The 22,404-nt window shown below is 38.1% G+C and overlaps 1 protein-coding gene across 2 annotated transcripts in view; it reads left to right on the top strand.

The window, feature by feature from the left end:
- Positions 1–22,404, top strand: part of LOC124591738 — a 97,110-nt gene that overhangs the window by 65,468 nt on the left and 9,238 nt on the right. For both annotated transcript variants that reach the window (XM_047131766.1, XM_047131765.1), the window contains 2 exons: positions 1,375–1,512; positions 7,730–7,882. In XM_047131766.1, coding sequence (XP_046987722.1) covers positions 1,375–1,512; positions 7,730–7,882 — 291 coding nt within the window. The remainder of the gene's footprint in view (positions 1–1,374; positions 1,513–7,729; positions 7,883–22,404) is intronic.

Below are 22,404 nucleotides of genomic sequence, written 5' to 3'. Positions count from 1 at the left end.
GAAAGTTCTGTTGCTAGGTAGCAGCCATGGAAGAGGTGTGGGCCAGATTTTGCAGAATAAATTAGGTGACAGGTACCAGGTCACAAACTTTTTCAAGCCGACTGCAAGTCTTACCCAGGTGGTAGAGGATATAGGTTCCTTGTGCAAAGGATTCACAAAGCAGGATCATGTGATGATAGTGGGTGGAGTGGGAAACAGTATTGATAGGGATCAGGGCTACAGTATTGAGTGTGACCTGGTGAAAATAGCCTCGGCAACTACCCGTACCAATGTTGGGCTGGTGCCAGCTTTCGTGCTGCATGATCAGCCCCAGTTGAACCGCTCTGTCAGGAGGGTAAATATGGAGTTGAAGCAGTTGCGTGTTGTTTTATTAGTTTATGTTGTATGGCAAGTTGTTGATGTATTATTTTTGCTACATTGTCATGTCTTCTGGGGCATTCTGTATTTGCTAATATTGTACATCCGCTTGTGATGTGATGTACTGTTTCTATTTGTTGTTTGCAAAATCTGCATTTATCTGTTGGGGTATTGGGATCTTTAATAATATGCTTGCTGTAATATCTGGTGTTTATTGTTTGATCCTGTATTGCAATCATGAATCCTTCTGTCTCACTGTATATATTGCCTTTTCTTAGCCATGTGTTGGATGCGTCTCGATCGATGTGTGGCTGTATTAGATGATTGCGGTGCTTGCCATGTAGTGTTTTCTTTTTCCAATTTACTTTCTTCGTATCTGTTGATGTTATGTGATCTAAAGGGTTGTATTATTATTATTATTATTATTATTATTATTATTGACTTATGTAGTATTCCTTCTATATGTGTTGTTCCTGGTCAGGTGTAAGAGAGGGCATTAAGGCCCTAACCTGGTCAGGCTAAATAAGTAAATAAGCAGTACATGGAGAAATAGCTAGCTTTTATATCATGTTCTTTAATTCTTCAATTAACATTATTTTGATATTCAGCCACAATCAAAAGAGATGTACTGTAATATACCTTTAAGAATGGGATGTTTGATAATTGGCTGTCCAATAGCTGTTCTTAATAGCTGCATTTTTATTTTTAGTGTTCCTAATCTTCTGTCATATTACTCTCTACACAATGTGATGTGAGAATTTGTTCAGCATTCTGTGTGCTTTTGAACGTAGGGTACTACACCAGCTGAAATGAATTTCTTCAACAGTTTATCATTGTTTTCCCATTTAGTTTGTTACTGTACTATAACCTGAAGAATTTTCATCACATTATGTTTTTCATAAGTAATCTTATATGTAATGTGAGTCTCCTCTGGAATCCATTTATAAGGATCCATTACTCTGTGATCATGTATTGAACAGTTTCTTTTGTTTAGCTGACTGACATTTTATGTTGCAGCACCAGTTCAGAGTGTCTCGTTCACTGGAAATAATTGGTTACAACATGGTGATGTGCTGAATCTGACAGTCTCTTGTAGTGGCTCTTCTAATTTCAGTTATTGCCGTTACATATATTCGGGAGTATATAATGCCACTGGTAAGTATTCAAAAGTGTTTTAAGTATTAATTGAACATATTATCTGCATTGCGATGACAGAACACTGTGAGGGAGTATTTATTACTTTAGAAATTATGTAAGATAATGTGTTTACTTCATTTTGCAAGACTCCTGAGACATAAAAGACTGACCTTTGAAGTTTTCTTCTGAATACAAGATTTTTTTACACCTATTATTTGTTAATGACTAACACACACAGAATATATGAGGAGCCTCATTTCCAAAAATACTTCAGAGAATTTTAAGTAAGTTTTATTATGAAATGGAGGTGTTTGAAGTCACCTTAACTCAAACTTGCATTCTTTTTGTTATATTTCGAGACTTAGTACATGACAGCATGATCATTAGACACACAATTGCACTGATAACAGGAAAATGTGTATATAAAACTGATTATATCAACACAGAGTAAACATTTATATCAGTGATCTTGTGACCATGGTAGCCTAGCAGTCAGAGAATGGGAGTGAATGTCATAGGCTCAATCCGGGATAGGGGCAGGGTTTTTTCTCATTGCAGTCCCTCCAGAATGACCCCAGGTCCACTCATCCTCGCGTCAAATGAGTACTGGGGGTCTTTCCTTGGTATTAAAGATGCCTGGGACAATGGGTCTGCTGCCCACCCCTTCCTAGTGCTGCAACAAAGGAAAGCTACAATCACACCAGTAGCCCAGTCATGAACTTGTTCCACAGACTTTTTACTTACCACTGGTGTAATCAAAAATAGTAAGAAAGTTGCTTCTTGAACTCATGTGAAAAGAAGTACTGGATTGTGCACTAATATTACGAAAAACAATGATGTGTGATGACAAAACTGCTGCGAAATTGTGTATCGTACCTACGCGGATTTGTTAATATTATGGGCAGCACACTAACAGTTACTTTTGCAAAATCTGAGTGATCCAGAATGGTGTACAGTCCTCGTGAGTTCCCTGTCTATTTTTACTAAAAACAAGCATTCTGTAACAGCCTGTGTATGACGAAACCGAGGCAGCGCACACTCTGGTGTTTGACGGACACAGATCTTACTGTGCTGGGGTGCGAAGTGAAGGCTAGTCTTGCCTCTTGGGCTGTACTTGTACATATGTGGCACAGCAGACGACCAAGGGAATACCTGCTGTCATCTGCCCTAAGCACACGGTAGCAGTCTCTAAACGGCTGCTTTCTTGGACACACAATATTTAATAACAATGTCATGAATCAGTTTAGAATTTTTGCATGTATGTAGGTAAGTTGGTTGAAATCACAGAAAAACTTTTAGTTTGTCTCCATTAAAACTTTGGCTTCTAGAATTTTTTAAAATGGAACTGACAGTAGAATATGACCTCTGAACTACAACTTTGCGACCTTGTGTTGGTTGTTAGTAACATAAGGGTCCTAAAACTTGTTATAGCTGTATTACTTAAAAGATTTCATCATGTGCTGTAACTAAAACTTTCTAGCCTTAATATAACAGATACTTAATCTACTACAAATAAGGACTTTTTCCAAATTTAGTTTTCAGTAAAGTACTCAAAAACTATTAGAGGTACCTTAATGGGCTCACGTAGTTATTATTTTTATGTTGAACTGAAGCGTCATACAAATTTGCACATTTCTAAGTCTTAATATTTAGCGCCTTCAATTTTTCTTAAAAATGTGGATTGTGATCAAAATATTGCTTTAATCATGTTGAGACTTGTGCCAGTTAATTTTGACGTAACTCTGCACATTATGACCAGTTTCTGGCTTCCTAGCTTTATTATTTAGTATCACTTATTTTTTTCTTAAAACATTGTATGTAGGTAAAATATTGACCTAATCAATCTGATACTTGACAGTTTAAACATTATTACTCTAAAGCATATGCTGACAAAGTTTGAAGAATCAACTTTAACTTTTAATTTCATTCTTAATTATGGTGCAATATTCATGTGCTACGCACAGGCGCGTTATGGTACGTGGCACTACTAGCAGTGTACTGGGTTAAGTCCCAGCACACTTGCTTGCCTCTCTATCTAACAATACAGCACTTGTTTTGCCACAATTTCCTGTACTATAACAGTAGGATACTGTTGAGTAGTTTTGAGCAGTATCAAAACTGTGTAGATGGTAGGAGTAAAAACTGAGAAATTGTGTGGGAATCGGAGTAGCAAGTGGAGAATGAAATCTAGGAAAGTTTGCTATTGTGAATAGAATAGAAAGTCTGAGCAGCATGTGAGAAAAATCAACTGATTGGTTGCAAAAACATTGTATAGCACTACTTCAACCACTGGAAAAATCTTGTTTGTGTCTCAGTAATAATTACAAAAAGATTTTAACTAAAGTCATAAAAGAAGTAAAAAGAATGGCAAATAGTTCCTTCATAGCAAATGCACAAAATAAAATGAGGCCATATGGGACATTGTAAGGCATGAAACAGGGGTAAAACAGAGAGAATACCATAATATCAAACTTCTGTAATATTTGATCCCGAGCAGATAGCAAATAATTTTAACTCATATTTCTCTGACGCAGCTGAGATTCTGTTGAAGCAAAACTTTCAATATGCTGTCATTGCAAATCAGGTTAAAACTATCCCTAGTAACAAGTCTCTCTTCCTATACCCAACAGATGAACAGGAAATGCTAAAAACAATAGGGGAGCTGAAATCAAAATTTTCCTCTGGTACTTCAACCGTCATCAGTTACTTTGGTCCCCAAATAGCAAAACTCATCTACTACTTTAAGCGTCTCATTTCATAACCTAATTCCCACAGCATCGCCCGATTTAATTCATCTTATATCCTCCTTTCAAGACACAGTCCATTCCGTTCAGCTGCTTTTCCAGGTCCTTTGCTGTCTCTGAAAGAATTACAGTGTCATTGGTGAACCGCAAAGTTTTTATTTCTTCTTCATCCTACTCCGAATTTTTCTTTTGTTTCCTTTACTGTTTGCTCAATATACAGATCGAATAACATTGGGGATAGGCTAAAACCCTGTGTCACTCCCTTCCCAACCACTGCTTCACTTTCATGCCTCTCGACTCTTACACATTGTAAATAGCCTTACGCTCCCTGTATTTTATCCCTGCCACCTTCAGAATTTGAGAGTGAGTATTCCAGTCAACATTGTCAAAAACTTTCTCTACATCTACAAATGCTAGAAACGTAGGTTTGCCTTTCCGTAATCTATTGTCTAAGGTAAGCCGTAGGGTCAGTATTGCCTCACATGTTCCAAAACTTCTACGGAATCCAAACTGATCTTCCCTGAGGTCGGCATCTAGCAGTTTTTCCATTCATCTGTAAAGAATTCGTGTTAGTGTTTTGCAGCCGTGGCTTATTAAACTGATAGTTCAGTAATTTTCGCATCAGTCAACACCTGCTTTCTTTGGGATTGGAATTATTATATTCTTCCTGAAGTCAGGGTATTTCACCTGTCTCATACATCTTGCTCACCGTATGGTAGAGTTTTGTCATGGCTGGCTCTCCCAAGGCTACCAGTAGTTCTGATGGAATGTTGTCTGCTTCTGGGGCCTTGTTTCTACTTAGGTCTTTCAGTGCTCTGTCAAACTCTTCATGCAGTATCATATCTCCTCTTTCATCTTCATCTACATCCTCTTCCATTTCCATAATATTGTCCTCAAGTAAATCGCCCTTGTATAGACCCTCTATATACTCCTTCCACCTTTCTGCTTTCCCTTCTTTGCTTAGAACTGGGTTTCCATCTGAGCTCTTGATATTCATGCAAGTGGTTCTCTTTTCTCTAAAGGTCTCTTTAATTTTCCTGTAGGCAGTGTCTATCTTGCCCCTAGTGATATACGCCTCTACATCATTACATTTGCCCTCTAGCCATCCCTGCTTAGCCATTTTGCACTTCCTGTTGGTCTCATTTTTGAGACATTTGTATTCCTTTTTGCCTGCTTCACTTACTGCATTTTTGTATTTTCTCCTTTCATTAGTTAAATTCAGTACCTCTTCTGTTACCCAAGGATTTCTATTAGCCCTCGTCTTTTTACCTACTTGATCCTCTGCTGCCTTCACTACTTCATCCCTCAGAGCTACCCATTCGTCTTCTACTGTATTTCTTTCCCCCATTCCTGTCAATTATTCCCTTATGCTGTCCCCGAAACTCTGTACAACCTCTGGTTTAGTCAGTTTATCCAGGTCCCATCTCCTTAAATTCCCACCTTTTTGCGGTTTCTTCAGTTTTAATCTACAGTTCATAACCGATAGATTGTGGTCAGAGTCCACATGTGCCCCTGGAAATGTCTTACAATTTAAAACCTGGTTCCTAAATCTCTGCCTTACCATTATATAATCTATCTGATACCTTTTAGTATCTCCAGGGTTCTTCCATGTATACAACCTTCTTTTATGATTCTTGAACCAAGTGTTAGCTATGATTAATTTATACTCTGTGCAAAATTCTCCAGGCGGCTTCCTCGTTCATTCCTTACTCCCATTCCATAGTCACCTACTACGTTTACTTCTCTTCCTTTTCCTGCTCTCGAGTTCCAGTCACCCATGACTATTAAATTTTCGTCCCCTTCACTACCTGAATAATTTCTTTTATCTCATCATACATTTCATCAATTTCTTCATCATCTGCAGAGCTAGTTGGCATATAAACTTGTACTACTGTAGTAGGTGTGGGCTTCGTGTCTATCTTGGCCACAATAATGCATTCACTATTCTGTTTGTAGTAGCTTATCCGCACTCCTATTTTTTTTATTCATTATTAAACCTACTCCTGCATTATCCCTATTTGATTTTGTATTTATAACCCTGTATTCACCTGACCAAAAGTCTTGTTCCTCCTGCCACCGAACTTCACTAATTCCCACTATATCTAACTTTAACCTATCCATTTGCCTTTTTAAGTTTTCTAACCTACCTGCCTGATTAAGGGATCTGACATTCCACGCTCTGATCCGTAGAACGCCAGTTTTCTTTCTCCTGATAACAACGTCCTCCTGAGTAGTCCCCACCCGGAGATCCAAATAGGGGACTGTTTTACCTCCGGAAAATTTTACCCAAGAGGACGCAATCATTGTTTAACCATACAGTAAAGCTGCATGCCCTCGGGAAAAATTACGGATGTAGTTTCCCCTTGCTTTCAGCCGTTCGCAGTACTAGCACAGCAAGGCCGTTTTGGTTAGTGATACAAGGCCAGATCAGTCAATCATCCAGACTGTTGCCCCTGCAACTCCTGAAAAGGCTGCTGCCCCTCTTCAGGAACCACACGTTTGTCTTGCCTCTCAACATATACCCTTCAGTTGTGGTTGCATCTATTGTACGGCTATGTGTATCTCTGAGGCACGCAAGCCTCCCCACCAATGCAAGGTCCATGGTTCATGGGGGGGCGGGTCTGCTAACTTATGAAAATATAGTTTTTTAAGTGTCAAAAAATTGTGAAACTAACATATCTGTCATGTAATTGTACGATGAAATTAGAGAAAGTTTGTTTTGAATTAGGAAAATTTTAAAAGTGCACAATTTAGTTTAAGTGTACCATTGACAATAACAGTACTAGTTTATCGCGGCACTTGCAAATGTTCGAAATTTCACAATACATCACAATACAAATGAATATTGATACAATCAGTGAAAGATTATGTAGAAAAAGTGATGTGGACAGTAATATATGAGAGGCTAGAACTTTCAATTGACACACAATATTGTACAAGAGGTCTCACACAACAGAAAAATCCTGAGTCGGCTTTTATATATAAGTAAATGTGCATATTGCGTGGATTTTTCACTTTGATGATTCTGTGCACACTTCTACACTGCTGTGCCAAAGAACACTCTAGCATAGGTTTATCTAGGTCAGAATCTCTAAAATGTGCAGTGCCAAGCATTTCTTCTGCCTGTTTTAAACAGTCTGTCTTAATCAGTCATGAGGCTGCAAATGCATGCAGGACTCTGCACCTGCAGGGAGTATCCAATGTAATATGATCTGACTCAATTTAAGCTTATATTTTAGAAATGAATTACTCACTACACAGCTATGCGAACTAGCAAACACATATACAACTGTCATGCCTGATGTCTTTGGTCACAACTGACATGAAGTTCAACTCGATTACACCACCACAGTGGTTGCACGTGCACAGTGTGCAGTATTTTCAAAATAATCCTTGTAGATAAAACATAAATAAACATGCATTCATAGAATTAAAATTATGTTACTTATAAAGCCGATTTTTGTTACATCTACTTTTTTTGTAATTTCCAGGTGAAGAAACATGTATGACATCAAGAATTTTGGACACCTGTAAATTCACAGTTACACATTATTTCTCTGAGTCAGGAACTTACACTATTGTACTGATCATTAGCAATGATGTGTCAAAAATCATCAAGCCTGTAGCTATTAATGTCTATGAAGGTGAGTTTTTAGAATAAATAAAAGTATTTTGTCCACATTGAACTGAATTTTGGAACACTGCAACTGTTTCATATGTAAATGTATAAAACTCGTTTCTGTGTCACACGGACGAAGTTATCACCATAGTGTTTCTCGCTGGATATGTGACAGTTGAGGATAACACATTATATGTGTATAGTATTAAAATCCATCTCATAGCTACTGAATTAATAGTTGAAGTTACTTTTTCGAGATTCACTTGTTATTTGCGCTGAAGAGTAACGTTTCAGAAATACTGTGACAGGTGTGTGTATCCTTTTTTAAATTTGCTGCCGCTGCAGTTTAGAATTTTTACACCACATAGTTTGTATCTGTAGACTACAGTTATAAAACTGAACTGTTTAGAATGTATGTTTACGTAATGACCATCTTTTATAAGGAAACAGGAAGCATATGCAGTGATTAGCAGGAATAAATTTTATAAGACAGACTTACTCAACCTAGTTCACTGCTTTCTTAAATCTTACTGCTGTAATATTTGTCTATTTGAATTAGCAGTGGCACTGTCACAGTGTATCATGACAACGAGTGCTCAACAACTGATTTCAATATATTTTTGCATTTCTAAAGAGGAATTGAAGATAAGTGCGGCAACAATTGAAGGCTACCTACCACACAGAGGTTTGGGAGTGTATGATTAGCGTAAAAATAGTGGTACTGTGTAATGGGTCCCAATGCTTGTCAGATAGGCTGGAGCAACATAACGTTGAAAAATGCCACTATGACTTCTTAACAGTTCTTCCAATAAATGCTACACCCACATGTATGAAGGCAGCAGCTATTTGTTTCCAGGCGAGTGCACTGCATTTAGTGTGTAATGAATGGGAGAGGATGAAAGGTGAGTTTCTGGTGCCTTAAAACTGGATATTTCCAAGAAAGAGAGAAACTTTCAGCAGTAAATCATAATTAAACTGTGTGTTGGTAGTTCACCCACATAAAAATTATTGTTACAAATAATGCCAAAAATAGCCCTGGACTCCAGAGAACAGCAGGAACAAGGATGCAGAACTAGTTAATATTGTAAAAGAAAACAATGTATGATAACAAACTCTAAAAAGAAGCTGAAAGAAATTGTAACAATAAAGGAAATTCCGAGATGGAGCGATACATAAAATAAGGGTAAGGCATCCACTCACCTACAGCAGATTGATGCATGGAGTACAGAAACACGTAACAGAAAACAGCATTCACATTAATTTTTGAGCACTCACTCTTTTTTCTAGCAAATGACACACATTCTCACACACGACGACACCAATACTCAAACACTCGTTCCTGTGTGTCTGAATGTGTGTACTCTCATTACAAAAAGAGCGAGTGCTCAAAAACTAGTATGAATGCTGTTTTCTGTTAGTTGTTTCTATACTCCATACATTGATCTGCTGTAGGTAAGTGGTTGCCTTTCCCTTATTTTACCTATTTCTAAAAGAAACTACATTACTTATTAATTACATGATAGTCTGTAGCAGGAATGGACGTACTAATAGAGGAAACAAAGGAGGTATTAGAAACCTGGAGAGTCTATGCTCCAGAACAGAGTTCACTGCTGGGGACAAAAGATGATAATGATAACGATAATGAAAACAGAAAAGCAACAGTTATTAATAGGTTTAAGTGAAGAGCATGAACATTGTCGTTCTAATCTCACTTTGCTGATTTAGGTTTAGATATAGGCCATCATAACGTACATGAAAAGCTATGGTTTATTCCTTCCATTTTTTTAGCAAATCATTTTTATGTACTTTTTTATATGACACACATACAGATAATATTATGAAAAGGGTAGAATGCTACTCACTTTATAAAGGATACGCTGAGTCACAAACAGACACAACAAAAAAGACAGTTATACATTTGAGCTTTCAGCCTAAAGGCTTAGCAGTCATTTTGTTGTGCCTGTCTGCATTTATTTTTTCACAAATATGGCTATTGTCTAGGTAGTAATCTTGACATTTGTACATTATAATAATTACATAATATTTGTTGCATTATTATACAGGATGATTCAAAAACAAAGAACAGATTTCTGTTGTTTATTACAGACAAACTATAAATGGTAGGAGCACATTGCACATGTTATTGAATAGAAGGAAGTTTAAAGCTCTGACACTGCTGCGCTGTTGTTTGTTTGTAGCAATGTAGCAATTACCTTACAAGAGAACTCATTTTTTGTATTGGAATTTGCATGAAGTCAATCCATTGTGCAATTCTAACATGCATTCCAAGATTGATTCAGCAAGAAGCCACCTCTGCACAAGCAGATTTATAACTGGAATACAAAATTGTTGGAAGTTGGTTGCATAATGCAAAGAGAAGGGCACTGGTTGGCTGTGCGCATATTATGAAAATGTCGAGCGTATCTGAGATGCATTCACACAGAGATCTTGGAAGTCCATAGTATGTCTAGGCCAGTAACATCAACTTCCTCTAACAACAGTGTGGTGTGTTTGCAGTGATGCCTGCATATGAAGCTTTGCAAGTTGCAGTTACTGCAGCAGTTGTGTCCTGGCAACCATAACAGAAGATAAGAGTTTTGCATTTCAATGACTCTTTTTTTTTTTTTTTTCCCCCCCCCCCCCGAACGAATCTATGTTTCACCCATCAGGTGAAGTAAGCCACCATAATGTAAGAATTTGGGGGTCACAGAATCCTGGTGTCATCATCAAACATAAAAGAGACTTACTAAAATTGAATGTGTTTTGTGCCCTTTCTGTTCACAAAGTTTATAGCCTTCCTTTTTTGTGAGTGTGGTGTGAATACCAAATTTCAGGAACTGCCTCTCACCACTGACAACCCAGTGGCCGATGGCCATCACTTAACGACCGAGAGCAGCAGTGTTTGCGTAGAGTTGTCAGTGCTAACAGATAAGCAACACTACATGAAGTAAGTAGAGAAATCAATGGGGGACATACGATGAACATATTTGTTAGGACTGTGCAGCGAAGTTTGACATTAGTGGGCGATGGCAGTAGATGACCAACACTAGTACCTTTGCTAACAGCATGGTAGCACCTGCAGCACCTCTCCTGGGCTGATGATCATATCGGTTGGATGCTAGATGACCGGAAGACCATGGCGTGGTCAAATGAGTCCCGATTTCAGTTGGTAAGAGGTGATGGTTAGGTTCAAATGTGGTGGAGACCCCAAGAAGCCATGGACTCGAGTCGTCAACAAGGCACTGTGAAAACTGGTGGTGTCTCCATAGTGATGTGGGCTGTGTTTACATGGAATGGACTGGGTCCTCTGGTCCAACTGAACCGATCATTCACTAGAAATGGTTATGATTGGCTACTTGGAGACCATTTGCAGCCACTTGTAGACTTCATGTTCCCAAACAATGATGGAATTTTTGTGGATAATAATGCGCCATGTCACTGGTTCACAATTGTTCATGATTTGTTTGAAGAACACTCTGGGAAATTTGAGAGAATGATTTAGCCACCCATCAGACATCTACGGAACATAATAAAGTGGTCAGTTTGTGCACAAAATCCTGCACCAGCAACACTTTCACAATTATGAGTTATTATAGAGGCAGCATGGCTCAATATTTCTGCAGGGGACTTCCAGCGACTTGTTGAGCCCACATCATGGCGAGTTGCTGCACTGCACCAGGCAAAAGAAGGTCCGACATGATATTAGAAGGTATCCTATGACTTCTGTCACCTCAGTGTATATGGTCCCTTGCCCTTGTGGCCAAGGAAGCACAAAAAAGAAGCATTAACACTTGCCTGAAGGAACACAAGCTACTGTCACCTGGGCAAGATGGATAAATCAGCAGTAGCAGATTATGTACTAGGACCTGGAAATCACCAAATTTGTTTCCCTGACACTGTGGTTTTACCAAGATCTAATAATTACTATGCTACAATGTAGAGAGAGGCCATAGAAATACAAAAGCACAAAAACAATGTCAACAGAAAAGAATGACTTGAATTAGAGAAGTTGTAGGCCCTAGTTCTAAATAAAACAAACACCGCCAGCTCTTCCCCACAAAAAGCTCCATAGCATACATCGGCGTGACTCTGAAATCTTAGGAAGCAGTCTAATGAAGGTACAAACTGACTGTTGCATGGATACATATATAAAGTTCGACCTACCTTTGAGCCTGTAACAGCTTTCTGTATCATTAAAGCCTCATATAATGTTTCGAGCTTTGGAAGATGGAACATTAGGCAGAGAATTATGCCATGGACCATGCTTAATATACATAATACAGATATCAGCAATATTTAAAGTGTTTGTTCATCCAATGGAATTCAGTTCCAGGTTATTTAACAGGCAAGGATCTTGACCTTTTTCAAAAGACAGTCATCAAGTAATAGAAACTCATTTTTGACACTTTGTTTTCCTTTTGAATTCCTACCCTGTTTGTGCTAGTGGTATGTTCATCATTCTTTTCAAATAAGTTTGTTGATTTTGCATGGTTTGTTGTGAAAGAAAACTGGCACTATAAAAACATAATAGATCAGGAAAACCACACCACGTGGTAAAAAGATATGAATACATAATTTTATTTGTTCTTCAAAAATCTGTAATTATGATTTTAAAAACTAATATTTACATGTTTACAAACAATAAAGAACATTCTTTATGTTTAACAGCCATAAAATAAAAGCCCACTGATGGTGTTGCAACTTGAGTGAAACATGTTTGGGATAAAAAAACAGAATTGTGTTTTGCTAAAGGCAGGCCCCATCCAAAAACACAAATATTGTGAAAGTAAACATGGACAAAAGAGCTTCAACCTCAACATGATTATAACAACATGCATTTCGACAATTTGAGTTGAGTTGTATAGCTTACCTCAAAAGACAGTATCAATACAGAAAGCTTACAAAAAGCAGCACTACACACTAAGTGAAAAATCTTCAAATATAACAAAATGCAGTATTGATAACCTAAGTTGACCTGTATTGCTCAGCTTGACACACCAATACCAAAATATAAATTATAAAAGTATCAATATAATAGAAGGAAACATTCCACGTGGGAAAAATTATATATAAAATCAAAGATGAGGTGACTTACCGAACGAAAGCGCTGGCAGGTCGATAGACACACAAACAAACAAACAAGCATGTTTGCGGAGGGAATGTAAATAAAACTTAATGGGGTCGTTGTGGGGGTGTTGTGAGGGTGACATGGTATTAGAAGGTGGAAAGTGTAACATGAGGTGAAATGAAAATGAAAATAAAAATATATGGGGAGAGATAAAGGTGAACCGGAAAGTAAATTATAAAAGTAATCATATTACAAATCTAACACAATCTCACGAAAACTAATGAAACTCTGTTGACAATCTAAATTGATCTAATAGCTCAACCTGACACACCGATATTGAAAGATAAATTATAAAACAAAATCTCACTACACACCTAACAAAAAATCATGAAAACTAACAAGACGCAGTATTGACAAAGTAAGTTCAGCTGTATAACACAACTTAAAATACCAACACCAAAATAGAAAAACAACTGATTCATAAAAAAAGTACATTCATTCAAAAAATGAAACTTCCTTGACATGACTTTCCAAATCAGTTGAGAGATTGAGGCTTGTACACATAACCAGAACAGAGACAAAAAACAGTGAATAAGAGCACTGTCATACATGCAACGTCCCCACCCCCACGAAAACAGCCCCTCCCTACCCAACAAGAAACATTAACAACACGCACCACCAAACCAACTAAAGCCTGTATCCATCAATCCAGTTCAGCCCCAACCCCCTGTCCACTGCACCCCACCAACCTAATTCAACTCAGCCCCCTGTCCACCCCACCCCACCCCACCGTCCTAACCCAACCCATTTGCCTGGAGCAATTTAGGGAAATCACAGAAAATCCTGAATTGGATGGCCAGATGCAAACCTGAACTATTCTTCCTCTTCTCAAAACATGACTTGCTTATCTTCTCTTTGACCTCTCACTCCCCTGATGATTTCCCATACTTAACAAACTTGCCACACACCTCCCTAAAATCGAAAACCATTCAGTGATATAGTTTCACAACTCTTTTTTTTTTTTTCTTGCATGGCATACCTCAATGAAAATAATATGTTAGCATAACAATCACATCCAAAACCATGAACCACGAATCACAGGTCATACTGAAAACAATATGCAATATAAAAACAAACGAATATGCCACAGAAATAAAAGAAAAGAGACCTATGTAATGTAAAATAGAATCAATAGTTTACTCCTGTTAGTAAGGGAACCACAGACAACATTTAATAACTGGCTGCTTGCATCCTTCACATTGTAAACTCATGATGGTACGTGACATCATAGCTCAGAGCTGATAACTGGAATCACATGCTAGAGTTGACCCAGTATTTCTTACACTGTGCGAAATAGTTTCATGACTACTTTCAAGGTTATGTTCATTTGCACATGCCAACAACTTTGCATTCAATTATTTTTCACTCATGTAATTATATATGTATGTTGATTTTGCAGGTATTGAATCAGTTTTAACTTCATTTAGAGCATTTGGTTGACCAGTTATCACATTGTGTGTAATATATACGTGACTGTCCTTGTTACAATCACTTCCATACTGAGGAGCTTTGGAATTTAAATTTCTTTCCACTGGCAAGTTTTGTATTTTCTTCTTTTTGTCAAATAGTTTCCTCCTTATGGATTCATTATTACTGTTTAGTGGTTTTATAATTATTTTTTTATTTCACACACCAGCCTCAACCATAGTCAGTTTTTGTGACCTTGAGCACCTACTACTTGATCGAGTAGTTCCTTGATTGGCATCACAAGGCTGAGAGTACCCTATTCCAGTCCACCCACCAAGAAAAAATCCCTGGAAATTGTTTGCAATTGAACTTTGCGTGCACATGACACACACATTTTAAAAAAAATTAACAATATACCTATCATCATAATAATAAATAACATACCACACATTCTTTTGAAGAACTGCTTTCATTTGTGCGTGGAATTTTGTGCAGTGATCACTTTCCTTTAATTTCATCTTTGTCACAAAGGATACATTAACCTGGGCAAGGGGGGGGGGGGGGGGGGTGTCACTTGAAAATAGCTAAGTATTGACGACCCTGCAGATAATTTCTTGCATTGGTCTGCAAATATCTGCATAAACTAATTCTCCAATTTTAGTTGTTTATGATAGACCCCAAAAGCTGCTATCAGTCATTGTCTGCATATCACAATACTTCAAATACTGGTACACTTAGTGTTTATTTTGATGATCCATTTTCCATGCCATCTCGTTAAGGTATCATCAGTTTCTACAATAACACAAGACTTTTTGACACAACCTTCACAGCCGCGCGATGAAGCCCATATTTACCACTGTATGCAACAATGGCAATTGCAATATTGCTTTTGAAAAATACCCAGAACTTGCCATCATTTTTGATTATTTGATTTATTTCTTTTTCTGTAGCTTTCTTAATAGAAAATAAACTGCAAGATCCATACCGACAAAACCGAACATCTTCAAAATATCACTCTGTCCATTTCTGTCCGTTGAATACCTGTACATTAGTTCAGCCTGTACCATACGATTCGATTTATACACCATTTTTGGTACTATCCATCTTTCTTGCAGTTTCAAATGGCTCATACATGGTGTGCCAGTCACTTAGATTTGTTATATGATGTGTCACATCTCTGTCAATGTACCACTCATCACAGTCCATTTGTTTCTGTCTTCAGAAAAAAATTTTCAATCTCACCTTCAAAACTTTCTTCTCAATTTTTTAAGTGTCTGTGTGACTACAATTTATTGAGTTTCCCTCTGATGTTACAGAAGATGATTATGTAGCACAGTTGTTCCATTTTTCAAAGCTAGGACACTCATTTGATTGGTAGTCTTTTTTTTCTTATCATTTAAAACAAACTGAACCTGTGTTACACTGTTTTGGTAAGACACCTACTTTGCTCCATGAAAAGCATTTTCTATCTTCATTCCCTTTATAATAAGACTTTTTTGATATATCTGCGTGAGGTGAAGTTTCATTGCTCCATAGTCGCAGTTCATTAACCTTCACCTTTGACATCATTACTGTACCAACACTTTCACCACAAGGATCTGTTATTCTCAATTCATAATTTAAGCTCTGTTTTTGTAACTTATTTCATGTTTTCCCTTCAGCAGATAAATCATGCCATGTAATATCAGGAGAAAGAAAACTGGCGTTCTACGGATCGGGACGTGGAATGTCAGATCCCTTAATCGGGCAGGTAGGTCAGAAAATTTAAAAAGGGAAATGGATAGGTTAAAGTTAGATATAGTGGGAATTAGTGGAGTTCGGTGGCAGGAGGAACAAAACTTTTGGTCAGGTGAATACAGGGTTATAAATACAAAATCAAATAGGGGCAAAGGAGTGGGTTTAATAATGAATAAAAAAAAAAAAAATAGAAGTATGGGTAAGCTACTACAAACAGCATAGTGAATGCATTATTGTGGCCAAGATAGATATGAAGCCCACGCCTACTACAGTAGTACAAGTTTATATGCCAACTAGCTCTGCAGATAACGAAGAAATTGATGAAATGTATGGTGAGATAAAAGAAATTATTCAGGTAGTGCAGGGAAACGAAAATTTAATAGTCATGGGTGACTGGAATTCGACAGTAGGAAAAGGGAGAGAAGGAAACATAGTAGGTGAATATGGATTGGGGCTAAGAAATGAAAGAGGAAGCTGCCTGGTAGAATTTTGTGCAGAGCATAACTTAATCATAGCTAACACTTGATTCAAGAATCATGAAAGAAGGTTGTATACATGGAAGAACCCTGGAGATACTAGAAGATATCAGATAGATGGTAAGACAGAGATTTAGGAACCAGGTTTTAAATTGTAAGACGTTTCCAGGGGCACATGTGGACTCTGACCACAATCTATTGATTGTGAACTGTAGATTAAAACTGAAGAAACCGCAAAAAGGTGGGAATTTAAGGAGATGGGACCTGGATAAACTGAAAGAACCAGACGTTGTACAGGGTTTCAGAGAGAGCATAAGGGAACAATTGACAGGAATGGGGGAAAGAAATACAGTAGAAGAAGAATGGGTAACTTTGAGGAGTGAAATAGTGAAGGCAGCAGAGGATTAAATAGGTAAAAAGACAAGTGTTAGTAGAAACCCTTGGGTAACAGAAGAAATATTGAATTTAATTGATGAAAGGAGAAAATATAAAAATGCAGTAAATGAAGCAGGCAAAAAGGAATACAAACGTCTCAAAAATGAGATCGACAGGAAGTGCAAAATGGCTAAGCAGGGATGGCTAGAGGACAAATGTAAGGATGTAGAGGCTGATCTCACTAGGGGTAAGATAGATACTGCCTACAGGAAAATTAAAGAGACCTTTGGAGAAAAGAGAACCACTTGTATGAATGTCAAGAGCTCAGATGGCAACCCAGTTCTAAGCAGAAAGGTGGAAAGAGTATCTGGAGGGTGTATACAAGGGCGATGTACTTGAAGACAATATTATGGAAATGGAAGAGGATGTAGATGAAGATGAAATGGGAGATATGATACTGCGTGAAGAGTTTGACAGAGCACTGAAAGACCTGAGTCGAAACAAGGTGCCGGGAGTAGATAACATTCCATTAGAACTACTGACGGCCTTGGGAGAGCCAGGCCTGACAAAACTCTACCATCTGGTGAGCAAGATGTATGACACATGTGAAATACCCCCAGACTTCAAGAAGAATATAATAATTGCAAACCCAAAGAAAACAGGTGTTTACAGATGTGAAAATTACCGAACTATCAGTTTAATAAGTCACAGCTGTAAAATACTAACGCGATTCTTTACAGACGAATATAAAAACTGATATAAGCCAACCTCGGGGAAGATGAGTTTGGATTCCATAGAAATGTTGGTACACTTGAGGCAATACTGACCCTACGACTTATATTAGAAGAAAGATTAAGGAAAGGCAAACCTACGTTTCTAGCATTTGTAGACTTAGAGAAAGCTTTGGACAATGTTGATTGGAATACTCTCTTTCAAATTCTGAAGGTGGCAGGGGTAAAATACAGGGAGCGAAAGGCTATTTACAATTTGTACAGAAAGCAGATGGCAGTTATAAGAGTCGAGGGACACGAAAGGGAAGCAGTGGTTGGGAAGGGAGTGAGACAGGGTTGTAGCCTATCCCCGATGTTATTCAATCTGTATATTGAGCAAGCAATAAAAGAAAAAAAAAGTAAAGTTCGGAGTAGGTATTAAAATCCAGGGAGAAGAAATAAAAACTTTGAGGTTCGCCAATGACATTTTAATTCTATCAGAGACAACAAAGGACTTGGCAGAGTAGTTGAACGGAATGGACTGTGTCTTGAAAGGAGGGTATAAGATGAACATCAACAAAAGCAAAACAAGGATAATGGAATGTAGTCGAATGAAGTCGGGTGATGCTGTGATTAGGAAATGAGACGCTTAAAGTAGTAAAGGAGTTTTGCTATTTGGGGAGCAAAATAACTGATGATGGTCGAAGTAGAGAGGATATAAAATGTAGACTGGCAATGGCAAGGAAAGCATTTCTGAAGAAGAAAAATTTGTTAACATCGAGTATAGATTTAAGTGTCAGGAAGTCATTTCTGAAAGTATTTGTATGGAGTGTAGCCATGTATGGAAGTGAAACATCGACGATAAATAGTTTAGACAAGAAGAGAATAGAAGCTTTCGAAATGTGGTGCTACAGAAGAATGCTGAAGATTAGATGGGTAGATCACATAACTAATGAGGAGGTATTGAATAGAATTGGGGAGAAGAGGAGCTTGTGGTACAACTTGACTAAAAGAAGGGATCAGTTGGTAGGACATGTTGTGAGACATCGATGGATCACCAATTTAGTATTGGAGGGCAGCGTGGAGGGTAAAAATCGAAGAGGGAGACCAAGAGATGAATACACTAAGCAAATTCAGAAGGATGTAGGTTGCAGTAGGTACTGGGAGATGAAGAAGCTTGCGCAGGATAGAGTAGCATGGAGAGCTGCATCAAACCAGTCTCAGGACTGAAGACCACAACAACAACAACAACAACAATATGAAATAACTGAAATCTTTGGGCAAAGTTAGCCAAAGTCATGCGCAAACGTCTCCATCATCTATCAGCTTGTCCGACAAAGAAAGTTGATGTTGTATTTCATCAAATTTGATTGTATGGCCCTGTATGCCACCAGATGCTCCCCACATTATGTTATGAATTTAGCTTCTAAGCAGATCAATGATTTCAACTGGGTGAACATTATGAATCTGATGCAGCTTATCATGAATCTCTTTGAAGGTCTTGCATTCCCCGATGCGAAGTGTAGGCTTGGTGTCGAGTGGTAGTATGAGCACTTCTTTGTCTTTCCATTGGCACTGTTACACGTAGCAAGTTTAGTTATGTAATTGGGAAACTTTCTTCTGGTTTTATCAATTTGCCGTTAACAATGCCAGAAATTTCATCACACTCTAATTCTAAATATAATTCTCTATGTTCCTCAATTTTGTCTGCTACTCAGTTTTTCAATTTGCTGTCTTTCATCTGCCATCATCTCATCTTTTGCACTTCCATAACGACTAGTTATAGTGTATTGTCCAACTTTCTCTTGGCCACTGTTTGTTGGTGGCCAGTCATGCAGACTTATAGCTAGTTGGTCATATCCTAGGCAGCACTACCTGTGAAAGCATAAAATCAATACTGGCCTTTGTATTCTGAACATTCTGGGTGCAAAGTTGTTGTTAGAAATTGTTGTGTCAGCCTATGAACATTAAGCACCTGGGCATCAGTGTTTGCATATTTCATGACTCCAGTCTATCAGTGGCCCTCTTCCACAATTCCTCTGCTAAATGATGTCTTGATCCTGTGCAACCTCATTAGCAATATCAACTGTTTCCATCAACTGCTATATCAATAATCATTATTTTGCATGTGGTGGTTTTGTGCAGTATAACAATGGTAAAAATTGACATAATTGTTACCTTGATTGCATAATTATTTCTTGATAGAGAAAGGAGTAAAGGTATACACTCAATAAACGAGGGTCTTTCCGAAAGTAATGCCTCCTATTTTTATTCATGGAAGTTACAGGAGATAATTAAATCACAACAGCACAGCTAAATAGAGCAATATTTCAGCTACAGACTGTCATTTTTCCATATAGTCGCCACCAATCGTCATGCACTTTTGCCAACGATGAACCAGAGCCTGTATGCCATGCTTGTAAAAATCGGAACCAGCTGAAGCTAACCACTTCCTTACAGAGTTGACAACAGCATCCAAGTCTTGAAAATGTTTGCCATGTAGTCCATCTTTCAGAGGCCCAAAGAGATGGAAGTCTGAAGACACTAAATTGGGGCTGTACAGTGAACATCATAAGACATTCCAGACATTTTGCAATGAGTTGTGTGGTTTCAAAATTGGTGTTGGGCCTGGTATTATCATGTTGCAGGTGAAAGTTGATCTTCTTCTCTGACCTTATCCTGGAAATTTGGGCTTAAGCTGTCAGTATTGTGTTGTAGTATGCTGAATTGACAGTTTCTCCAGGCTTCAGGACATCCAAAAGAACCATACCCTGGCTATCCCAGAAGACTGTGAACAGTACTTTGCCTGCAGATGACTGTGTCTTGAATTTCTTCTTTGAGGGAGAATTTGCATGTTGCTATTCCGTGGACTGTCTTTTGAATTCCGGCTCTTAGCGCTGACTCAACATCTCATCTCCAGTGACAATGCTAGTCAGAAGGTTGTCACCTTCAGCTTCTTATTGGTCTAGCAGGTCCTGACAAATCTCCATTCGATGATTTTTTGTTCTTCTATAAGCAGTTGCAGGGCCCATCTCACACAGAGTTTGTGATAATGAAGGTATTCCAACATTGTTTCCAAGGCATTACACCAACAGATGACAACTGTGCAGGTTTGACCGGGCCACGGCTTGTGACGCACATCCTTGTCACCACCTTGAAGATGCCGTACCCACAGCCTCACATTGCTCAACTGCACATATACAATCCTTTGCTCAGTATTTTTAAGAATGAACAAAGGCCGTCACAAACAGGTACTGCCCTCCAAACCTATTTCACAAACAGATCGCCCATGCCATATCCACAAATGCTTGTAATTCACCAAACACTCATTGAGTCAGTTGCAAAGGAGCACTTCTCTCATCACACAGTACCATCTGTGACTGGAACAAATTAACCACATCCTCTGCCAGTGTTTTGACTACCTTTCCTTGTGTGCTCTGAAGGAGCAAAACCCCAAATTCATCTCTATCCTTGTTTCCATGCCACCTCCAGTCAATTACTCTATACTCATAACTATTTTCACCATAAAATCTCCCTCTTTGTCAGTTCTCCCAAGTTGTAACATGCCCCAAGACAACTAGGAATCCTGGAAAAACTTGGGGATTTTTTCATGTAGGAGAAAACCAGAAAAAAACCTAGGAATTTTCTAGAATTCTGGAAATATTTCATTGTTTTAGTTTTCAGTTAAATTTTTGTAATTTTGACTGATAAGAACTGCAGAATAACACACTGCAGCAGTAAAACATAAATAAGAGAAAAACAGCAAAATGAAACTTAAATTCCATATAAAATGTGCCATTTACAACAAAACACAGTGCACACACAAGCATCTGCCGGTAGCAAAATGTTTCAAAGGCATTAGGACAAAAACCATGCAATACTTCATAACAACAAACTGCTTTCGATGAGCATAACACAACTGATATTTTAGTTTTGTTTGATTAGTTGCCAGCAGGCTCACACGCATGTGCAGAGCATGTATGAGCAGCGCCTTCTCCCACCTCTGTCTACATGAAGTGTTGCAGTTAGCTGTATGAGCAGTAAGCAGTCAGATACTAGCCAGATTTTGTGTTGTGGGGTGGGGGGAGGGGGGGGGATCAAAGCTGCCAGATTCACGCACACGTAATGCAGTCTGAGTTGTAATGGAGGAGCAGTCTCCACATTACCTGTGTTTAGCTTTCGTGATTTTGCTGTTTTCTCTTTGTTTACATCTCTGCACCAAATGAAAACAAAATGGATTTCTGTGGCTGGGAGCCATCTAGCGAATCGAGATACATTCACATAATTTCGGAAGACTAAAATATTTTATTAGGTTCAGTTTTCTGATTTTATTTTATTTCCATGTTACTGGCAATCACACATTAATCGTCTTGCAGAACAATAAAGTTATTTTTGTTGGTTTGCTAAAGAAGTGTGGCTTTTATAAATCTTGTCCACAAAGGGAGCCGGTGTGTTTGAAACAAAATGTTTCATTCCACACTACTAGCAAGTTTCAACTGTTCACTGAATTTAAAGTGCACATTTTCATCTTCCGCCACATACGGCATAATGCCATAATAAAGAATCAAACGTGGGATAACACAGTACTGGTACTACAAAAAAAATTTCATCCCAAAAACTACACTGAAAAGCTTAATAACAGATCAGAGCCTACACTTCAGTGTGAATTTGGACAACAAATGTACACTTTATGCCGAATTATGCATTTTAGTGT

The sequence above is a fragment of the Schistocerca americana genome, chromosome 2, assembly GCF_021461395.2.
Source record: "Schistocerca americana isolate TAMUIC-IGC-003095 chromosome 2, iqSchAmer2.1, whole genome shotgun sequence".
NCBI classification, from domain to species: domain Eukaryota; kingdom Metazoa; phylum Arthropoda; class Insecta; order Orthoptera; family Acrididae; genus Schistocerca; species Schistocerca americana.
This window is presented reverse-complemented; position numbering and strand designations above follow the sequence as displayed.